Source organism: Strigops habroptila, chromosome 10 (genome assembly GCF_004027225.2).
Source record: "Strigops habroptila isolate Jane chromosome 10, bStrHab1.2.pri, whole genome shotgun sequence".
NCBI lineage: Eukaryota > Metazoa > Chordata > Aves > Psittaciformes > Psittacidae > Strigops > Strigops habroptila.
Genome location: NC_046359.1, coordinates 19,488,778 through 19,509,683, shown reverse-complemented (window position 1 = coordinate 19,509,683; position 20,906 = coordinate 19,488,778). Strand labels below are relative to the sequence as shown.

The following is a 20,906-nucleotide window of genomic DNA, read 5'->3' as shown; positions in this document are numbered from 1 at the left end:
TTTTTGGCTTCCACTTGCTTGGGAGTACTTAGTACTTAATGTTTGTCTTACTTTAAATTATACCTACTGCACTGGAGTTGTATTTTTTTGTCAATATGTAGACCTAAAAACCAGTTACAGTTGGGTGGTTTATAATGCATTATAGTTTACCTAATACACATTAAGATTAAAGAATATCTGAAATTTGTTGTTAGGCTGGAAATATAATACGTATTCATATCTTTAGGAAAATTACTTGCACTTAACATTTGTTTTGTGCTAATGCACTTGATTAAATTCTGAATGGCAAAGTGTTTTATTTCATGTGAAGTGAATCATTAGAATGAGAACTTCCATATGTTCTTATGGGGAAAAAGGCTGTGTATCAAGTGTTAATCTGGCTTCTTACATTCAGATACTCAGTGGCATTCAGGCATTTGACCCTTAATTCCAATAAATAACTTTTTACTTACAAACATATCTGTGCATATATATATATACAGGCATGTGATATATACATCACAAATTAATGCTGCTTTACGATTGTGTGCATTTATTGGCTTTAGGTGGCCAGAAGTAGAACTCCCTACATGCTATTTTTGGGAGAGAAATTTCAAACACTTGGAAATGAAATACCAAGTACAGTAAAGTGTTGTGATTAGATTCAAGCTTGACTATTTCTAAAGCATTTCAGAAGTTTTAATTTTACTTTGGGTTTTTTTTCTTTCTTTTTTCCTCTCTTCCCCCCCCCCCCTTTTTTTTTTCCCCTTTCTCTTCTCCTAGGAGGAGTCTACATGTCTATTGGATAAATCTGAGTCTAATCTTCTTCCTTACCCTGTTCACATGTTACGGCATATTCAGCATTTCTTTGTTTGCTTTTCCTTTTCAAAAGGAATAAGAGCATTGTTGTGAGGGATCAACAGCACTTGTACTCTGGCTGGCTTTATCATAATGAAATTATACTGTACGATTGTGTTTTGTATTATTCAGGGCTGCATGGAAAAAATAAAACCAATGGTGAAGGATGGTGTTTATTTCATGTATGAGGCTTTACACGGACCACCAAAGAAGATCTTAGTAGAAGGTGCAAATGCAGCACTGCTGGACATAGATTTTGGTAGGTATAACCTTTTTTGAGACATATGTTGCTATATACTTACGTTGTGAAAGAGGAACACTAAATATAAATTCTTTTGTGCTTAGCTGTTCTTGTGGCAGAAGGGGTTTATATTTTGGAAGAACAGTACTCTCTCTGACTAGCAAATAATTAGGGGGGAGTTTCTCATTCTTTCAAAAAGCTTTAGACTCTCCCAATATTGATTATTTGAATGACAGTAAAGATCAGGTGACTCTTCTTAAATAGTATACTGTTACTTCAGTGTCTGTAAGTTTCATATGAAATAACAGTTACAGTATACAGTATAAGTCTATGGAAAACACTTAAGAAAAACGGAGAGCTTTGAGAGGCAGAGTATATGTACAACATATTGTTGACTTTTGAAGAATCAGTTTATGGGTTTCTTTTTTAAACCCCTATACATAACGATTTTTCACTTTTTCACGATGTAAGGAATCTGGATTGCTAATGAGACAAGAGTGAAAAGATTATCCCAATAAATTTGAAATTATAAATGGTGCCGTTTTTCTGAAACACTGTAATTTTACTGATAAATTTAGAAGCTTCTTGATAGAAGCAGGTTTTTTTAAGAAGATTGTTACTATATTCTGAGGACAGATAAATTATTGTACCTCTGTGTAGGCATAAGCAGCCAGTCTGATGGCCTCCTCCATTTTGTCATGGTTTTCTGTAGTTTCACAAGCCTTGTAACTGCATCATTATTTTATTGTTGGAAAGATGCGTAAGCCTGAAATTGAATCCTGTAAGGACCACTGTCAAACAAATACAACATTGGCATGCACTCTGCTGTCAACTGATAGGAGATCTCATAATAGGGCATTTTCAAACATACTGAGTTTGAATGCCTCCTCTTTTAAGAGGAAGATCTGTTTAAGACTAGTCACTGTGAGTACGAAGTTTTCACGTATTGCAAGAAACTTCCTTTTTTAGTAAGTAAAAAAAGGAAAGAAGTCTTCGCTGTCACAGGGAAATGTTTGATGCAAAAGTGAGATACTTGCAGAAAACTGTAGGGGGGGGATGTTTTTTGTAAGTAGCAAGGGTTTTAGATTTCATACAAGTATAGAAAACAGAATCTGAAACCCATCAGGTATGTCTGTAATATGTATACAGTTGTTTGGGTCACTTAGATATTCTCTCCTGCCTGTGCTGTGAGAACCGCAGAGAGAGAATGTTTGCTCTCTTTAGGCAGGTAATTACCAGTGGAGTGGATACACGGGGTAATAATAGACATGTCCTAGCCAAAAGATTTAATAATGCCAAATTTGATTATTGATCATTCTGAATGAGGCTATTTCCTGCGCCTTGGTGCACAGAAGCCTTCACACTGAAGTGACTTATGAATGTGTGCCTGTTGGCAGTGAAGATGGTGAACTCCCACCCAGCCTTGCAGCCCATCCTGCTTCTCTGGAGTGAGTAAGGAGGCTCCATGTGCATGTGCCTGCAGGTGTAGGTGCGGTGGGTGTATGAGGTCTTCTGTGGTCTTCCTCACTCCCTGAGGATAAACACAGAATCATTAGGGTTGGGCAAATGTCAGTATACTGGGCTGAGTGCTGAAAATGGGCAAGAATTGTCTTACTGACTCTGACATTCACTAACTGTATTTGCCTGTTGGTAAAGAAAAGCTCAGCTACTGTGTGCTAAGAAAGATAAAGACTAATTACTGTTTGCAAACTGCTGTTACATATCACCTGTAAGCCTGTGTCTTTCTCTTGAGAGATTTGAGATAAGCTAGAGAAAAAGAAGCTAGAGATATCTGAAGCTAGTCAGCAAAGCCTCACTGAAGAGTCTCTGAAGGATTTTTACCTTTTAAAGTTGTCTATATTGCTTTCAGTTCCTTTTGTCTCGGCTGTTCCTACTTCACTCATCCCTGACTCTTATACCAAAAGAAAAAAGAAAGTCTGAAGCGTAAGGTAGACTTTCTGATTTATATGCAGTTACTTCGTGGCTGAAGCATTTGTTCACAATTCAAAGCAACCAAGGACTGGCATGCCTACAGAAGCTCTACTGTTACTTAGAAAACAACAACTTTTTTTTTTTTTTTTTTAAGAAAAATTGCTTTTAAAAAAGTGTAAATCTAAGGATTTTGAGGTGTTTAACTCTTTTCTCTTTGCTGTCCAGGCTGCTTTTTAAATGAGGGCTGAATATTTAACTAGAGACAAACTCACCACTAATGAACTATACTATATCTCAGGAGTCATGTATTTATTAAAATCTTTAACTGTGGAAATAAATTTTTTATTTATTTAATCAAAATTATTCTTCTCCGAATTCCACATTTCTTTACAATTTCTTATCCTTACAATGTGCTGACCAGTTCATTCAGAATTGTTATGTGGTCAACTTTTGCCTCTGTACCAGTTGAAGTGGTAGGATTTCTACCTTTTTCACTAAAGAAGGATCAGACAATGTACCTCTAGAGCTGAGAGCTGGTTAAATATGTTCTTGACTGCAAAATACTTTTATTGTGTGTTTTGGTTTTTTAATGTTCAGGTAAGCGCAATGCAAGTACTGTTCCTTATCAGGTTAGATTGACTTTAAAAAAAATAAAAATAATAATTAAAAAAACCACCAAAACCAACCAACCGAAAAAAGAAAAAAAAAAAAAACCAACCCCACAACAAAAGAGTTTAAAACCTGTGTTTTAGTAAGTTTTTAAAATCAATTTTTTTTTTTTTTTTTTAATAGGCACATACCCTTTTGTGACTTCATCAAACTGTACAGTTGGAGGTGTGTGTACAGGCCTGGGCATGCCACCACAGAATGTTGGGGAAGTGTATGGAGTTGTGAAAGCATATACAACAAGAGTTGGAATTGGTGCCTTTCCTACAGAACAAGATAATGTAAGTATTATCAGCCCTGGATGCGACCTATAACTGGGTGAAATAACTTGGTGTGTCTGTCCATTAAGTCAGTGTTACTGGTTAAATGCAAGTAGATGGTGGTGTAGTTGGATGTCTTATTCTTCTGATTCTAGACTGAGTTTACAGACTGCCAAATCTGATTATCAGTTTCTCAGACCTTCTTGTGGAATAGAAGGCTGGAGCAGGAACAAATTTTGAGAGATTGGTTCAAATAGCATATTCTTGAATTAGAAGTAGCATTTTGTATTTCTGTTTTCATCTCAGTGGACAACTTTGTGAAAAACTGAGGGAAGAACTTTTAAGGTAATTTACAATATTGTAAAATGTTGTTAAGTATACACCTGCATCATGTATTGCAAATAATAATTTTAAAAAAGCTCATACAATAGTATTACTCTTTGTTAGGAAATTGGAGAGTTGCTGCAAGCAAGAGGTAAAGAGTTTGGCGTTACCACTGGTAGAAAGAGAAGATGTGGCTGGCTGGACCTTGTGTTACTCCGATATGCCTACATGATTAATGGATTTACTGCGTGAGTTATTTTGACACCTTTGCTGGTAACTTGACATAAAATAATGAAATGCTACAGATTACTGTAAATTGTAGATAGCCTAGTTAGTAACATTCAGACTGTTAGTGTTGATTTGTTGGTTGTTTTGATATTTTGCTGAATTAACTGTCCCTAATTTTTCCTAGCATTAAATGTTTTCATATTTGACGTTTTCATACTCGTAAATTGTTCTTTCCTTTTACTTGTAACACATCGTTATTTCCTATTTAAAATGATCCAAGAAGCCCTTACATATCTTAGTACTTAAAGCTTCAAGCGACCCCAACCCCAGCTATCCCACCAAACCAAATCAAATGCCTTGCAAGGGCCTTAAAACCTGATACAGTTTGTGGGGTTTTGTTTGTTTGTTTTCAAAGTAAGACAGATGGGAACCTATCAATGTCTTCAGCTGTATGTGTAAATACAGAATATTTGGATATGAATTTGGGATTTTAATTAAGATGGAAAATACATGTCTGAAACAAAACTGGTATGAAATTTCTGGTAGATCAGACTGTAAATATGTGCTTTACTTAACTCTTCATATTTTTCTTGTCCTTTGTATTTTTTTATTTAAGATAGGATGCAGCCAGGTATTTACGGAGCCAGTGTTTGATTATTTTGCTGCCTTCAGTGTAGGACAGGAACATTTGGCAGAGGACAGGAACAGACATTAACAGGCATCGTGCTATGAAACCATCTTAAATGAATGGTCATAAAGTATCTTGGCAGCACTGTGTTCAATTAAAATTCTAACACTTAAAGCTATAGACCAGTATTTTAATTGGAGAATAGCTGTTCTTTGAATTCTGCCGTTTTCCCAAAGTACTAGATCTAAGGACTAGATTAAACAAAAAGGCTGTTTAAAGTTTTCTCTTTTTTTTCTTTTTTTAAGTCACACCAGATAAATTGATTAATGCCAAACAAGCTATTTTTGTAAGGAAAGACAGTTTATTGCAATGTGCAGGAATCAGTTTTTCTTTTGGTATTTTTACAATGTGAGGAGAGTTGAAAGCTGTCAAACTTGTTTAACCAGAGTAATGTTTCTTTATAGATTGGCACTTACCAAATTGGATATCTTGGATGTATTTCCAGAAATCAAAGTTGGTGTTGCATACAAACTAGATGGTGAAATCATACCTCATTTTCCTGGTAAGACTGCTTGTTTAACAATTTTAGATTTTCATGACATGTAATCTGATACTTAAATACATTTGATTTGTAAAATTTATGGCAAGAATGTGTTACTTCAGCATCAAGCCATTAATGTTTTCCCAGATGCACCAGAAACATCCTGTACTCGTACCCTAAAGACACCTGTACCAAATACTGTCACTTGTCTACTAGAAGATGCAAAGTGCTATATAAAGCTTCTTAATCATATGTTGTTATGGCTTTATCACTTTCTTTTAATACAGCCTGCATTACCTTCAAGCTAATTTGGAAGCTTGTTTCACACTCTAAACCCAGTGTCTTATTCCCACTACTATATTCATCCCCTCTTCTAGCAGAACAAGTCTTCATTTAAGCACGTGGTGAACCACATGAGAGAACTGATCCAGTTGAAAAGCCAGGTTTTTCCTCTTATTGTGTTATTTTTCTGACAGTTCAGTTCCCTTTAATGGTTTACAAAGCAGCCAAAAACCCGTTACGCATACGCAATAGAAAAGAGGGAAGAGGGGTGGGGGAGGAAATGAGCAGTTAGTTTAGGTGAAAGCAAGCATATTTTCTAATGCAGGACTGACATACATCAGCTTAGCATGACAGAAACTATAGTTCCTGAGGAGGACAGTGGTCATTCTAGTGATCATTTTTACCTGAAAGATGTACCTGCGTGTTAAAGTATTCAAATGTCACAAAAACATTGTTTTCGTGGATTGTCTGTTTGCTATAATAGAGATACTCCAGAAAAAGGAAGAGCATTAACTAAAGTACTAAGGATTGGGCTTTCTGATTTTCCAATGTGTGCGTAGGTGCCTGTTTCCATTCTAATTGTTATCTCAGGGTTTGAGGCTGATCAGTCATAGGTTACAAATTTTCATACGATATCATCAGCAGAGAACTTTTTGTGTGTGAGATCAACTGGAGTAATCAGATATAACTCACAGCAGGATTTATGTAAAATAAAGATGTAATTATGTATAAAGGAACAGTGATGATCTGCCAGCAGTCCTTGGAAATAGCACATATCTGTTAGAGAAATTCATAAGGAGTTAACAAAAAAATCTCCATGTGCTTAGGAGAGTTCTGAAATTGAGTTGCCCTCCATTATCTTCAAACAAAAGTGTCCGTTACAGTTTGAATGTATATGGAATGACATGGTATGACCTTTTATTCAGGATGTTTAGTACTCATCTTGCACTAAACCGTGGAGTGCTTTTCCCTTTGTAAGACTCAGCTATTTTCTGATTGATACACTTATCAAAATAATAATGAAATTATTGTGTACTTTAGATGGCTTTTGTACATAGTAGGGATGGTGCATTTGAATTGAGAATTACTCAGTAAATGCTTCATCTATAGCCCTGTCATCTGACCTGGGGGCTATTTGGATTGTCTTGTACTCAAGCCAGGAGGACCTTCTCTGGCAGTCCATTGTTAAAGATGATGCAAACAGGAGGTCATATTTTCCAGTATTAAGACTTAAGCGATTTTTCATTCATTGAGTCTCTCTGATGGGACCAGAATCTTGTTACAACTCCATTTTTATTTGTTTGTTTGTTTGCTTGCTGGGTTTTGTTGGTTTTTTGTTTGAGGTTTTTTTTAGCTTAGATTTTGTGGGCATTTCATAATCTCCTGTGAAGAACTGAAAATGTCTTGTAAATTTACAACTGACTTCAGTTTGTATCATTGAGGCTGTAGTCTTTTGCTAGGGAGCTGGCCAGTATCTCCAGTTCTGTTCAGATATAGGAGGTTATGAAAGATGGAAGTCCCTGCTAGCTCCGAGCTGATCAGTTTGAAAGGAATGTGAAAGCCGTGGTCTAGTTCTGCTAGTGCCTCCTGTCCAAGTTCACACATCAGTTGACCTCAGCATGGACAGACACAAAAAACCACAGATCCTTAGGAAATTGCGAAGTTATTTTGGAGAAGCTTTTTTTTTCCTCTTGTGCTCTTTCTCTGAGAGCTAAAAAGCTAGGACACTGTTCTAGAGGCACCTTTGATCTGACTTCTATGACTATTCTTATGTTCAGTTTCTGGAAATTCATGGAGAATCTTTCTCTTACAGTGCTGCCAAGATTCCAAATTTCAGCTATTCTTTTTGAGTTGGAAGTAATAACAGCATATTATTCCATCTCCAAATTATAGCACCAGACTGCAAGATACCATTGTATTTGCTCTCTCTGTTATCTAATTCAGCTGTTAATAAGGATTTTTCCAGAAAGCCTAAAAGATAAATCCCCTAATGGGAGAACTGAGAGAAATCTAGATGGTGAATACATCTGTTATTACACTGAGATCAGTTTATGGCTTATCTTTACCTCACATCATCTTTTGTCACACTTGCTGGAGCAAAATGAGATAATCATTTGAAACGTCAAGAAATTTATTCCTTCTTTATTTTCCTCTCTTTTGGGGAGGTAAGGAATTGAACTACTTCAGAGTAATGGAAGATTGTAGACAAGATGAGACCATTCAGTTCTAAGTGCTTTCAGCTATCTCTTAGCTAGCCTCATCAGAAAGGCTGCAAAGTAAAAATGCCTGTGGGCTTCTGAGATCAGATGTTCAGTCACTTTCCCTTTTCAGAAGGAGGGAGGCTAGAGTCTTATTCAAGACCATCTGCATTGCCCAGACATTAGTTTGTGGTTTTGCACTTTGAATATAGCTATTCTATTTTAGAGATCACCTGGGCAGCAGACACCACCTCGGTTGTTGATGACGTTGTTAAACGCTTATCCTTGGCCTCTGCACCCAACATTCTTAATATGCCTGTCTGTTTGTCCTAATTGCAACAAGTATTGATGCAGGATCATTTGCCTTAACCTGTGAACACCTTAGTCCAAAAATAGTGCATTTTTTCACTGTTACAGGCTTTGAAGTCAGTAGAGTCCTCTTTCACCTTTACTCAAAATGCCTAGTTCATAAAGGCTATCCTTACAGCATTGCTACTATTGAACTCTTCCTGCACCAGGACAAATTATTCAATATGCTGAGCCTAAATTTGTTGGCTACACACACTCTGCAGGGGATTGGCTGTGATTTCATATTTGCACCTCTACTGTGCCTCTTGCACCTAAACCCCTTTCTCAGGTTGACTAGCTGCCTTTGCAGGAGTGACTTGATCTGAGATGTGGAGCCTACATAACGTTAATTACAGTGCCTTGGGCAGAACCCTGTCTTTTTCAGGAGGGCAGGAATGTCTGGCACCTCCCGTTTGTTGTTATAAATGTGTTTTGACCATTTTCAGGCTTAAGGATTTTGTTTCACTGGCTAGTGTCATTCCAAGATTAATGTTCAGATAATTACTGGAATGATTCAATTCCAGAACTGTGTGCCTAGCATCTTTTCCAGTACCTGAAATCATCACAAGATTCAGAGTTAGTGGACAGCACTGTAGCAAGTTACTAAATGAAAGACAAAATAGAATATACTCATTGATTCTATTCTGAGAAGTAATTGGAAGAGCTACTGTTCATACATCATGTGGGACTCCACACTGGTTGAAAAATTTGTTGTATAGTTTTGGGGCAGAAGGTCTGTGGGCATCAGAAGTCTACTATGTATAAACTACATCTTATGACTATGTTTGCTTAGTAAAAAGTACACTCCTATGCCATTCTAAAATGTGTTTTAACTGCCTGATACTTACAAGCTGGTGCCTAATTTTGCTTTCACATCACCAAGTTCCCTTATGAAGGCAGAATTGGATTTTGGTATTTGGGGGTGGGGGTGTGAATCAACAGTTTTGGGAATTACTTTTCCTGAAAAGTTGTTTTCTGAACTGAAAAGATTGCGGTTTGAGCAAAATGCATGCATGTGAATGCAGGTCCTGGAATTCCTGAAGTCCAGATAATTACTGGATTCCGCCCCCCTCCCCCCAACAAAAAAGGGCACTTCAACACCTTCAGTTGTGGTATTATCTTATGAGTAAACCTTTTTGTATAAGAAAAGAATAAAAAGCTTTACAGTTACGTGTTTAGTGGTAGAGAATATATGATCTTAGTGGACATAATATTTTTGTTCCTGTTTGCTTCTCAGCCAACCAGGAAGTCTTAAATAAAGTAGAGGTTCAGTATGAGACACTCCCAGGATGGGATACAGACATATCAAATGCAAGGACGTTTGACGAGCTGCCTGTAAATGCACAGAACTACGTTCGCTTCATAGAAATGGAGTTGGGTGTTCCTGGTGAGTAAAAGAGGTCTTGGTGGTGGTTTGGATTTTTCCTGCTCCATGAAACCTACCTTTTACTTTGTCCTAACGAACATACGAAATACTGAAAACTAGTTTGTAGCTGTGCTTATTCTGATGTACCTGGCGATACTAATAATTATTGCTTTACTTCTTTTTATCTATCTATTTAGCTATTGAATTGAAAAATTTCAAAAGTTTTAATACACATTCTTTCTTCGGCTTATGTAGTTCTTGTTCAACGAGATTTTAATAACTTCAGTGTTTCTCACATTGGTTATAATAGGGGTTTAGTTCTGCTGCAGTTAAAAAGTCAGTGAGATTACTGGTATATTAGTTGGACTGAATATATGTAACGGTAAGAAGTCCTAAACTAACAAATTTTTCTTATGCTCCTTAATAAAGATGTGGTTACATCCAAAACTGGGAGTTAGGAGATGATGCATATCTTTTTTGACAGTTTCTGTGTATCTTTTTTTTCCTGTGATCTGGAAACTGATTTACTTGTTACGGCAGCTTCAGGACCTTCAAGTCTGTTCCTGCTTTTCTAAGTTACGAATGAATGCATTCTTACGTTGAGAACAATAGCTATAGTTACAATTTCTTAATGTACTAATGGTATATGCTGTGTTTATCTCCAGGCTATGATACTTAAAACCTTAAGCGCTTAAGAAGATATGTTTGTATCTTAAGATACAATCCGATCTTGCTTTGTATTACTTACTATAAGTTTGCTTTTCTCTCCTGCAGTTAAATGGATTGGAGTAGGGAAGTCCAGGGAATCAATGATCCAGCTGTTTTAAAGATTTCAGATGCATGGAAGAAAGCACACTCCTCAAAAGACTGCTCATTCTTAAATGCATTAGTAGCCCGCAAAGCAAAGATGTTGGAAAGATAGATTCTTGCATGGAAAGAAATGCTAGAGTTGATACCCCCAAATCAATCGCTACACCTGAAAGAGACTTTAACATGAACCTGTATCAGTTCTTGTTCAACTGCAGTTTCCAGGACACTTGTCACTGTTGTTCAAGGTGCCATCAGATTTTTTTTCTTTACCTAATATCTACTTCATAATGTAATTCCTGTTTGAAAATCTAAGGCAGCATTACTTTCATGACTTTGTCTTTGTTATCCTCTCTCTGCTTTCAGCGGTGTTACTTCCCTGAAATTTTAGACAGTAAAAATAATGCAGTTTTGCACAGATAGTTTTACATCCTCATTATTTGTATTCCTACAGCTGTTGTATTCTTAATAGCTGCTCTTGTGAGTGATTAAAGAGGGGGGTTCTGATTTTATAATGCTATAAATGCTGTCTAAATTATTGTGATCTGTTTTTTTTTTTTTAAAAATGTGATGCCAAGTTGTTAAGAATGTCCGGGTTTTTTTAGCTATGTAACACAGAAAACTTATTCTTTGTAACTCACAGAGGACTCTCAAGTGTTTACCAGGAAGTGTGCCCAGAAAGTTGGAAAACTGATATTGTAAAAAGTTCATTTGCAATTATTAAAGAACCATTCTGATTTTGAGTTAAATGTTTTATAATGTTACTAATTTTTTTTTTCTGGTATTTTAAAAACCCTGTGCTTCTCTACTTCCCAGGCATATATCTCAAACTGTTTCCCTAATTAAATGAGGTTATATTTATATTTGGTGAGAAGTCTAACATTTTGATGCCCTTTTAAATTCCTTTCTATGTAGCCAATAGAAGATCTTTCTCTGGAGAACTAGCAAAGCACAGACACTTTTGTAATTATAAATTGAAAATGCTTCAGAAATAACATTTAAACTATTCAATGTATTTGCTTTGGAGAAAGGGAATATAACAAGTATTCACCTCGACATCTGACATATTTTGGCGTATTAGTGTTGGGCAATGTTCTAGGATTAATTTATAACCATTATTCTATATTCCGAAGAATCTGATTTCTTTTGGCAACAGCCCAATAATTACATACTCTCCTTCCAGATTTTTTGAGAATGACTTGGTTTTTACACTCTATGCTATGGTATTCATGTGCTTCCTTTTTGCTTAAGAGAAAACATAATTTGTTTCCTAAAAACAAGTTTGTGTCAGGGTGGGGCAGTAGTTTTAGTTTAGTAGATTTCAGCCACGCAGGTGAATATAATAAACTTTTAAGGCAACATAAAAGATATGAGGCCCTCCAGAGAATGTCTTAGGTAACCAGATGTTACCTGAAATGAAATAGGTTTGGATTGATGGTGCTGTTGAGGTATGCAGCACAATGTTTATGTTCAATTGACATGAAATAAAATGGCTTGTCAACAGGGAAGGAACAGGAGGGCTAAAAGATAAAACATTTTAAAACTATTTCAAAATATTTAAGGAGCATTTTCAATCTAATTTTTTGCATGTGACATAGCAGTTAGCAGGGGGTGTAATATGTGAAAAGAGGAGGATACTGCAGAATGCTGGAAAATTGGCAAATACTTTTGAGAAGCCTTTGTATCAACATTGCATGTAAAAATCATTCTCTTCGGCATTAAAAAACAACTTCATGCTCAGTTTTTTCTGGAGGGGATGCGGGTCTAGTTTTGCTGTCAGCCTTGCAGTCCAGGGGAGAAGCATACCATCACTCCCTAGCTGAACTGAAAAAACTTCTTCCTAATTCCCTGATGAACAGGAGGAGGGATATAACTGTGAAACATAAATTCCAGTGCTCATGTAGAAGGAAAAAAAATAATTACTCTTTTCTAGGCGATGAAGGGAATTGACTTTGCAATATGAACAGTAGGTAATAATTACTAAGTATTCTTGTCTTCCTGTAGCTGTAGGAGGCACCAAGGGAATTTGTGCTGTCAGTGAAACTACCAGCCAAGGACTGGGGGCTTAGCTGGTTCAAGGAGTGAGTAAATAAATGAGGACATGCTTTCCTTCTACAGTGAGTGAATAAATGAGGGCTTACTATGTAGTTGTGTGTCACCTCTGCCAGGCAGACACCTTCAAGTTCAAGGGCTGTTTCAGTTCTTCCACTGTTGTAACTCCACTGTACAAACCACTTTTGGTTTTTGGTTGAGGAATTCATATTCCCAGATGCAGCAGGATTTCTAAGCAATATAGCTGTAGCCTAAAGTGATACAAACTATTTGTGCGGTTAAAGAAACAAAAGAGAATTGTCTTGGATGCAAGTGTGATTTATGTTCTTTTGCTTTCTTTTAAGTTCAGTGAGTTTTTTCTTTGATCCTTCCACTCATGTGCAGGCCTGGAAAGCTGAAAACATCCTACCTTGTCCAGATAATGTGTGGTCCAGGATCTATTGGTGTATATTTACACTCATGACCTGGAATGAAGAAGTTTTCACTTTACATTTCAGGTGGTTAAACTTGGCACTTGTAAAGCATATTGGTTTGTCCCTGAATGCCAGTTTTGCCTAAGTTTTCCTGCAGTGAATTCTTGGACTGGTGTACAAACACTTCCCCGTGTCAAAGAATGGTTATAGAATGGTTACATCTTGCCAGACTCCACTCCCCCAAAAGCTACTTTTGCTATCCTTCATTTCATTTGTATGTATAGGGAAAGAAGCTGGGGTGCGTTACCACCAACCTGAATGTTGTGGAAACAAATACTAGAAGTTACGGAGGCTGTTTCAAGTGCTGTATGCTCTGGTCTTGAAACCATGCTGTGTTCAATTGTGGAAGCAAGGAGGAAGAAGAGAACAGCAGCCTCATACTCTTACCACCAGCTGTGTGTTTAGCAGGAGCAAAGTTAAATGGCTTTGAAGGCAGTTGTAGTTTTTTCCCTAGACAAAACTCACTGTTCTGCTCCCCCCCACCCTTCATTAGTCAGGAGCCCTTTGGCCTCCGAGGAATTGCCATGCTCATTGGCAAAAGGCTTTTGGTTGTCTGTCACAGGTTAGTAGTAAGCTGTAATAAAAGGAAAAACCTTTGTACTTCAATGACGAGCATGTATTTCTCAGGCCCTTCCTGTATATTCCCTTCCTCTCTGAAGTCCCTTCTGTTGCTAGCATGTAAGAGGAGAGGATGGCAGCATAAGATACTGAAATCGATTCCTCTCCAAGTGTCCCCTCCTGCTAATGGGATGTTTTCAGGAGACACAGATACCTGTTAGACCTGACAAGGCTGATGACAGACAAGGTATTTTGATCTCACGCCATTCTTGCTGCCACTGAAATATTTGTGAGACTGGTTCTCCTAGGCTTGTGCTGTACTGCAGCATTTAATAGCCCTTATGTCCCTACGGTTTAGTGAGCCTCCTTTACTAACTAAATAGGAGGGGAAGTGAGGGATACTTCTGCTGCTTTAGCCTTTCCATTTGTCTTCCATGTGTAATTGGGTTTTGGCATGCAGCTAATGGACAAAACCTTTGGATAAAGTGGCAGACAGATAATGTTGATGTAATGCATGACAGCTGCTTTCGTCTGTCATCATCCAAAATCTACTTTCTAATAGAAGATCATAGTTTCCTTTTGCTGTCACAGCCAGCTCCCTTAATGAAACGTAATCAAAGGTTTGGCTGGTTTAGAAAAAGTAAAATGTAAAGTAGCTGGGAATGTCTGGTGCGTTGTCTCCCACCCATACTGTTTCTCTAAAACAGTGAACCTGAATAAACCTAGTGGTATAGTTATCAAGCACACTTCTTTTGGTGCATGACAGCTTTAGCTATTTATGGCAGGCTGCATAGACAGATATTGCATTATTTGCAGAGACTTAAAGTTTGAAACCATTCTTCATTGGTCTGAGGGTTACAACTTATTTGACATGTCATCTTCAAAATACCTTGCAAGAAATAGACACTCAAATATCTTTCATTCACCTTTAAAGCGATGATGTGGAGTTAAATCCTATTGTTCTTCAGTGCCACTTTAGAATTATTAAATGTAATTTCTTACACTATGGTTTTTTTTCAGTGAGGAAGCAATTTGTGAATACATCTAGGTACTTTTTAGCTCACTGCTGGCATTATCTAGAGTGTGTTTGAGTATTCTTGGATGATGATTTGCACAACTACAACTAGTTTGCCTGTTCCTGTTTCTTGGTTGTTTTCTGCATATTACAGAGGGAACTGGGGTACCCAAGTGTTGGTAGTGGAGAGAGGGCATGGCTTTGGGGGGCAGGTGGCAGCTCATTTTTGGAAGAAAAGATGACTGTTCACTTCTTTTCTCTCTGCAGTTTAGGACTCGTGTTTACAGCAGAACAAACCTCCCAAGTTCAACTTCTGCACCCCTCTCAACAGGAAAATCAGCATGAGTTACTTATGTTGAAATATGGCAAGTCAAATGCTGCTTCATATGAAGTTTGATTGTGCTAGTGGCTAGTGGTCATCTTCATTATTTTTGGAAAAGGCATGGAATTCCTGAGAGCTGAACTGTCAAAGTCAGGATGAAATGAAGTTTCAGCTTTGTAGTTTACTGGAGCTGGTTGCAGTTTACTGAAAGGTCTAGGCAGAAAGCATAAATCATTCTGTAATCTCATTCCGACATATGGTATGTAAATACCATGATCCACCCAAAGGGTAGCCAGCATTATGAATGTACTTTCTAATCTCCTGCTGAAATGAGCACTCAGTGTAATGCAGTGGTAATCTAACAGATATTAACAGCCTGAGAATGTACAGTAAGACCTTAATAATTCAGTATTGTTCGATTGGCTCCATCTGACTTGTAATTAGCACAATAAGCGCTGTGTCTCTTGCAGTCAAGCAACTAACTGCATTAGTTCAATATTGCTAGAATTTTTAAAGCTTTGACTTCCCAACAGAAATAGCCTGTGACATTTAAAATTTTTTTTTAGAAAATAAGTATATTTTGAAGTTGATATGCAATACAACAGATTTTCATGGGGTGGGGGGAAACTCAGCTTTTTCTTTACAATTTCCCTTCTAGCTTCTCATATACACAATACATTCAGGTCATGCAGCGCTCCTGGTGTGGCCAAAAACTTCTGGATGTAGTTTTATTTTACTCTGCCTGGATTCTCTTGTTGTTCCTCTTTTAGGCCAAAGTCATAAAAAATCATTAGAAGCTGTTGCAGCATTGCCCACAGTAGGTGTAAAAGAGAGAGGCTTATTCCACAGCTTACCCTGGAGCTCCTCTGGATGCGTGTGCCCCATAGACCTGTCCCAGCTGCCTGGGATAGAAACCACAGACGTCCTTTCCAGGATGAACAACTGAGCTGATGCAGCAAGCAGATAGGAGGTAGTGAAGGTACAAGCAGGAGACTAAAGAGCAGGAATCCCACCCAAGCTGCGGAAAATCAATTTTTAGTCAATATGGCAGTTACAGAAAAGAAATATTTTTGTCCCTGTTCAGAGCTTGCAACTGAATAAGGGAATGACATTGATAAAAGACAAAATCTTGCATCCTTTGAAAAATGTGAGTTTGCACAGATGAATGCACCTTTTTTTAAATCATTATTATAATTTAAGAAATAAAATCTGGCTACTCTTCTCCACCCACCCCCCCTTCAGAAGGGTAAGCATTTCACTTACCCTTCTGAAATGCTAAGTGTCTTGAGCACTGGCCTGTGTGAATAATGTGTGCTGTGTGGTTCATAAGGTTTGCCCTGGTGGTATGCAGGATCTATAAACTCCCTTAGTTTCTTTGTGCAGAGACATGCCAGATTGCTACAAACAATGATGTAAAACGTTTGGGGGGATTTTGTTAAGGAGCTGCTAAACTAACATGGCTTCAATGTATTAATCTCCATTTGGTAGCAAAGTTCACTGTGGAATAGCACACCTATTGGGAGTCCCTCAGAAAGAATAGAACCAACCTACGCATGTAAAAGTAACAGTTCCGCAAAAGGTTAAATTTTGCAGAGCTATGGGAGTTTCTAGAATGTGTTGCATGATATTAGTGGCAGGTCTTGGAGCAAAACCAATACAAGAACCATAATTTAAACAGCATTTTATAATTCAGGATGACAGCGTGCTCTTCTGTGACTCAAAGCAGAACTTCTTTGCAGACGGATTCATTATATCAGTGGGTCTGATGGTCTCCTCATTTGTCACAATTAAGTAATAATTTATTTTAGCTCCCAAGGAATGAAATTTGGCTGCTGTATATAAAACACTGACTCACCAGTATTTGGAAAACAAAGTAGATGTTTTCTGTATTTTGTTGCCCATCAGAGTTGGTGAATTATGTTTTGGCCACTCCATGGCAACTGCTTCACTGGAGCATGAATTAATATTGCAGCTCTAGGAGATTGATATTAAAATGGGTTCTCACCAGGGATCTTAGTCAAACTATTGTTTTGAACAGTATCATGACATAGCCATATTAGAAACTCCTTGAACACATCCACGGTTAAATTCTCTTCGAGAAGCAAGACCATTGCATCTTCCACTTAGTTGTAGAGCACGATCTAAAAACTCCATATCCAATTCAGTCTACAAAAGAATGTATTTTCATGCTTTAGATAATTTCAGTCAATCTTGGAAAATGTAGCTATACAACATACAAAAGTGACAACTCCAACACTCACACACAATATGAGCTGTTGAGAATCACTGTTATATTTACCAACATTTCCATATCCCTGTCAGCCAGTTCTGCACAACTGTTGTCCTCATCATAGTCAGCAGCACCAACAGAGATTCCTCTGCTCTCCCCAACTCCTCCCCGGGGGTGATTCTTCATCTCTCATTTACCCTTGGTGTGGTTTCAGTGGGAAGGGTTCCTCATCCCTCATCTTTGGGAAATGAGGGACACTGCATATCCCTTCCTCCAGCAGGAATCGTGTATTCGGGTTGCCAACCCAGCTACCTGAGATAGTGCCAATAGCAACTGTGTCTCATAGACGTGACAAGCTTTCTTCCAAACCTCGGGTTCCTTACCTGTCTCCTGGTCTACACTTCAGAGGCAGGCCCTCATGCCAGAATTTATCCTCCATCCTGGATATAGCCAGGAATATTTTCTAAAATTGCTGTTTGAATGCCTAGGTTACATCTTGTAACTTTGCACATAAAACTTTAGTTCCTCAAGTCTCAGAAGCTTTTGAGACCTGATGTATTAAAAAAACTCCTCATGCTGTGAACTAAAATGGCTTTGATCTTGACAGACAGGGGACGTAAAGCCCAGTAGGAAGGAGAAAGCCTAAGACGGATGTTAAATAGTTCATATAGGGGCCTGCAGGGAGTCTGCGACAGAGGAAAAGCAGTGCATCCAAATGCTACAGCCATACAATTAAAATTGCAGGATCATCTGTAACCTAGCTGCTTGTCCTAAATAATAATAATCCATTGAAAAATACCCAATCCCGTTTTTGAAGCTAATCAAACTTAACACACTGAAAAAGAGTTCTTTCTCCAGGATGAAGTCCATTCTGCTTTTGAAAACTGAGGAAGCCCATACCAATAAAGCTTATTTAACTAAGTGGTATTTCTGCTTACAGATTGGGCAAAGACTGAGGCTGCAATGTGAGCTTACCTTTCCTGGTTCATGCAGTGGCGTCACAGACTTAAATAAATCATGGAATGATGATTAGGAAAGGCAAAGCTTGCAGGCACAGTTATGGGGACTGTCTGCCTGAGCTCCCTTTCGCTTGCTAAGCTGGTGTGAGCAGGTTCCTCTACTTCACTAAGCCTGGCTTTGCAATGGTTCCTCTTCCCTTGCTGGTGTTGGAAGGGGAGTGCCCTTGCCTGTGTCAGCCTTACAAATGCATTTTCGGGTGCTCTTTGAGCCAGTTCACTAGCAATGTTGCAGGTGACTATATACGCAATAAATGGAGTGGTGGTGTACTGAAGATGGGGATCTAAGGAGACTTAAGAGCTAGGCAGGGGAAGGGAAAAGCTAATCTGTCAGCAGATCACTTGGAAAATGTGCCCCTGCCCTGAGCCACCATTCTGTGTGCTGCAGCACTTTGGTAAATTAGACTGTAGTGTCTGCTTGTCCTCGGGTTGCATTCTCCTCAGGTTACTCCTAGATCTGAGTGTGGGAGCATCTCCTGACAGTGGTGAAGCGTAAAGAAGAAAGTCAAATGGTGAGAAAACACATAAAAAGATGTGACACAGAAGGGAGTCCAGGGTTGGGTCTTTAAGGGTAAACCTTTCTCTGATCTTTTATTGGATGTGCTCTCCAGTACATCTTCCTTGCTGTAGACAGAAGGTAAAGCTTTCTCTAACATTTCTGGAATTAGAAATGTAGGCGTAATTTGAGTCTGGATTTTTTTATGCACCCTTCTGTCATATGAGCTATGACCTACATCTTGGCACTGAAACAGGGAGACTTCAGGAAAGATGAGGTGGGGCAGGGAAGGAAGAAGAGCTTTGCTTGCTCCTGAGATACAGACCCCTGCAGCCAGGAAAGACCATGAGGGGCCTTAAGTCTGTGGGGCCTGGGATGGGAGAAGGGTCTCTACCTTTGGTGATCCAGACGGACACTTGCCTAACCTCCTACCCTGAGAATTCACAGCCTCCCCAGGGATCTGCACCAGTGTTTCACCCTTAGAAAGCTTTCCCTACCATCCAATCAGATCCCTCCTACTGCATTTTAATCTTGCTATTTGGTGGTCTGTTTGCTATGGATAGGGAGGACAGATGATTCCTGTTTTCTCTGCAGCAATATTGTGGGTATTTGCTATGTCCCAGTTGTTTTTTCCTCAGGCTGATCAATTCTCTGAAGCTCTGCTTGTAGGTCATTTTAGAGATCTCCAAGGCTGTTTGTTTGGGTTTTTTTCTCTGGCACTGGGGAGTTGGGACCTGAAAATGGTCACAGTTTGTTCACAAAACTCTGTTTGCAGTGCTGAGTGGAAGGGATGGATGACATCATGTACCTGCACCAGGAAATCTAGTTATGGATTCTAGTTTGATATTTCCCATCTTTCCAATGGCATATCTTTGCTGATTCATATTTCTGTCCACTTTGCATTTGCTCTATTGATTCATTTTCTTTTGCTTACATGTAGAAACTTGCCCACAGCCTTACTGCATTGCAGCCTATTTTTCTCAGACAATTTCTCCAATTTGTTAAAACAATTTTGAACTCTTGTCCTGTTTTCCAATGTGCTTTCAGTTCCTCTCAGCTTTGTACCACCTGCATGTTTACTAAGTACACTCTATCCCATCGCTGACTTCACCAAAGAGGAATTTTAATTGTATGGAAGCAGGACCCGTTCACTGAATACATCTTGCTGTTTTGCTCGTGACCCCTTTCCAGGGTATGATTTTTTTCCCCTGACCAATTCTGCACCTACCTCAAAGCAGTTTTATCTAGACCACATTCCTTTGTTTGCTTATGAAAATGTCCTGCAAGTCTGGACATGTCACCATTTGAGCTGATAGCAGCAGCTTGCTAATACTGTCAAGAAAACATGCTGATCTTCACCTTGTGGTTGCTGAGCCCAGTGCCAAACCAGTTTGTCTTGATAAATAGGCAGAAAACAAACCAGTGAAAAATAAGCAAAGAGGTGCCTGTGGGTTCAGCAAGTTGGTTTGCCCAGTGAAGATCTGTGGAGCAGCAGAGGTGCCACTGGGGAAGGGATGACACTCAACCACAACCTGTAAGCTCACCTGAACCAGCATTGGGGCCTTGCCAAAGCCTGGAGGTGGCGATTGCCGCTTCCCATGAGGAGAAAAGTTGAGTTTGGCTGTTGGATAAAGAATTAGGAGGCAAATACAATGTTTTCATTGATTTCTAGCTAATCATAACTTAAGCATAACTAATGGTTAAATCTAAGGTGATCTTAGGTAATCTTTAATCAGATGATTTTTTGTGCCAGTAATTTGTGTGAGAACAGGCTGAACATACTTGTTCAGTCAACCACAATTCATTAATTAACATGGATGACAGCTCTGTGTACTGAATCACTGGAAAGCAGTTCAAAAATGACATACGTGTCTCACAGATGTTGTCTCTCACTCACCTCGGTACCAAGCTGCCTCCATAGCAGGATGGAAAGATGAGTCTTCTTCATGTTGACCCCCCTGCTTGCTCTAGGCTCTGGCCACCCCTGTGGGAGCCTAGTTCAGCTCTCATCCAGACACAGGTGATGATGGTAGGGTTCAGTCCTGGTGTTTTGCAACCCTTCTCTCTTCCCATTTTCCCTCCTTAG

The 20,906-nt window shown here is 38.6% G+C and overlaps 2 protein-coding genes across 2 annotated transcripts in view; one reads left to right on the top strand and one right to left on the bottom strand.

Annotated features, from left to right (window-relative positions):
- The window catches only part of ADSS2 (adenylosuccinate synthase 2), a 35,258-nt gene extending 23,851 nt beyond the window's left edge, over window positions 1-11,407 (top strand). Inside the window, 6 exon segments of the mRNA XM_030499209.1 lie at window positions 970-1,096; window positions 3,803-3,957; window positions 4,384-4,508; window positions 5,581-5,678; window positions 9,723-9,872; window positions 10,626-11,407. Coding sequence (XP_030355069.1) covers window positions 970-1,096; window positions 3,803-3,957; window positions 4,384-4,508; window positions 5,581-5,678; window positions 9,723-9,872; window positions 10,626-10,678 — 708 coding nt within the window. The 3' untranslated portion in view covers window positions 10,679-11,407.
- Window positions 11,408-15,092: 3,685 nt separating this feature from the next.
- Window positions 15,093-16,114, bottom strand: C10H1orf100 (chromosome 10 C1orf100 homolog; the record flags this gene model as incomplete). The annotated part of the gene is given in 2 exon segments (XM_030499953.1): window positions 15,093-15,291; window positions 15,933-16,114. Coding segments are annotated over 2 exon segments (381 nt in total), but the record flags the coding sequence as incomplete, so codon positions are not given.
- Between the last annotated feature and the right edge of the window lie 4,792 nt (window positions 16,115-20,906).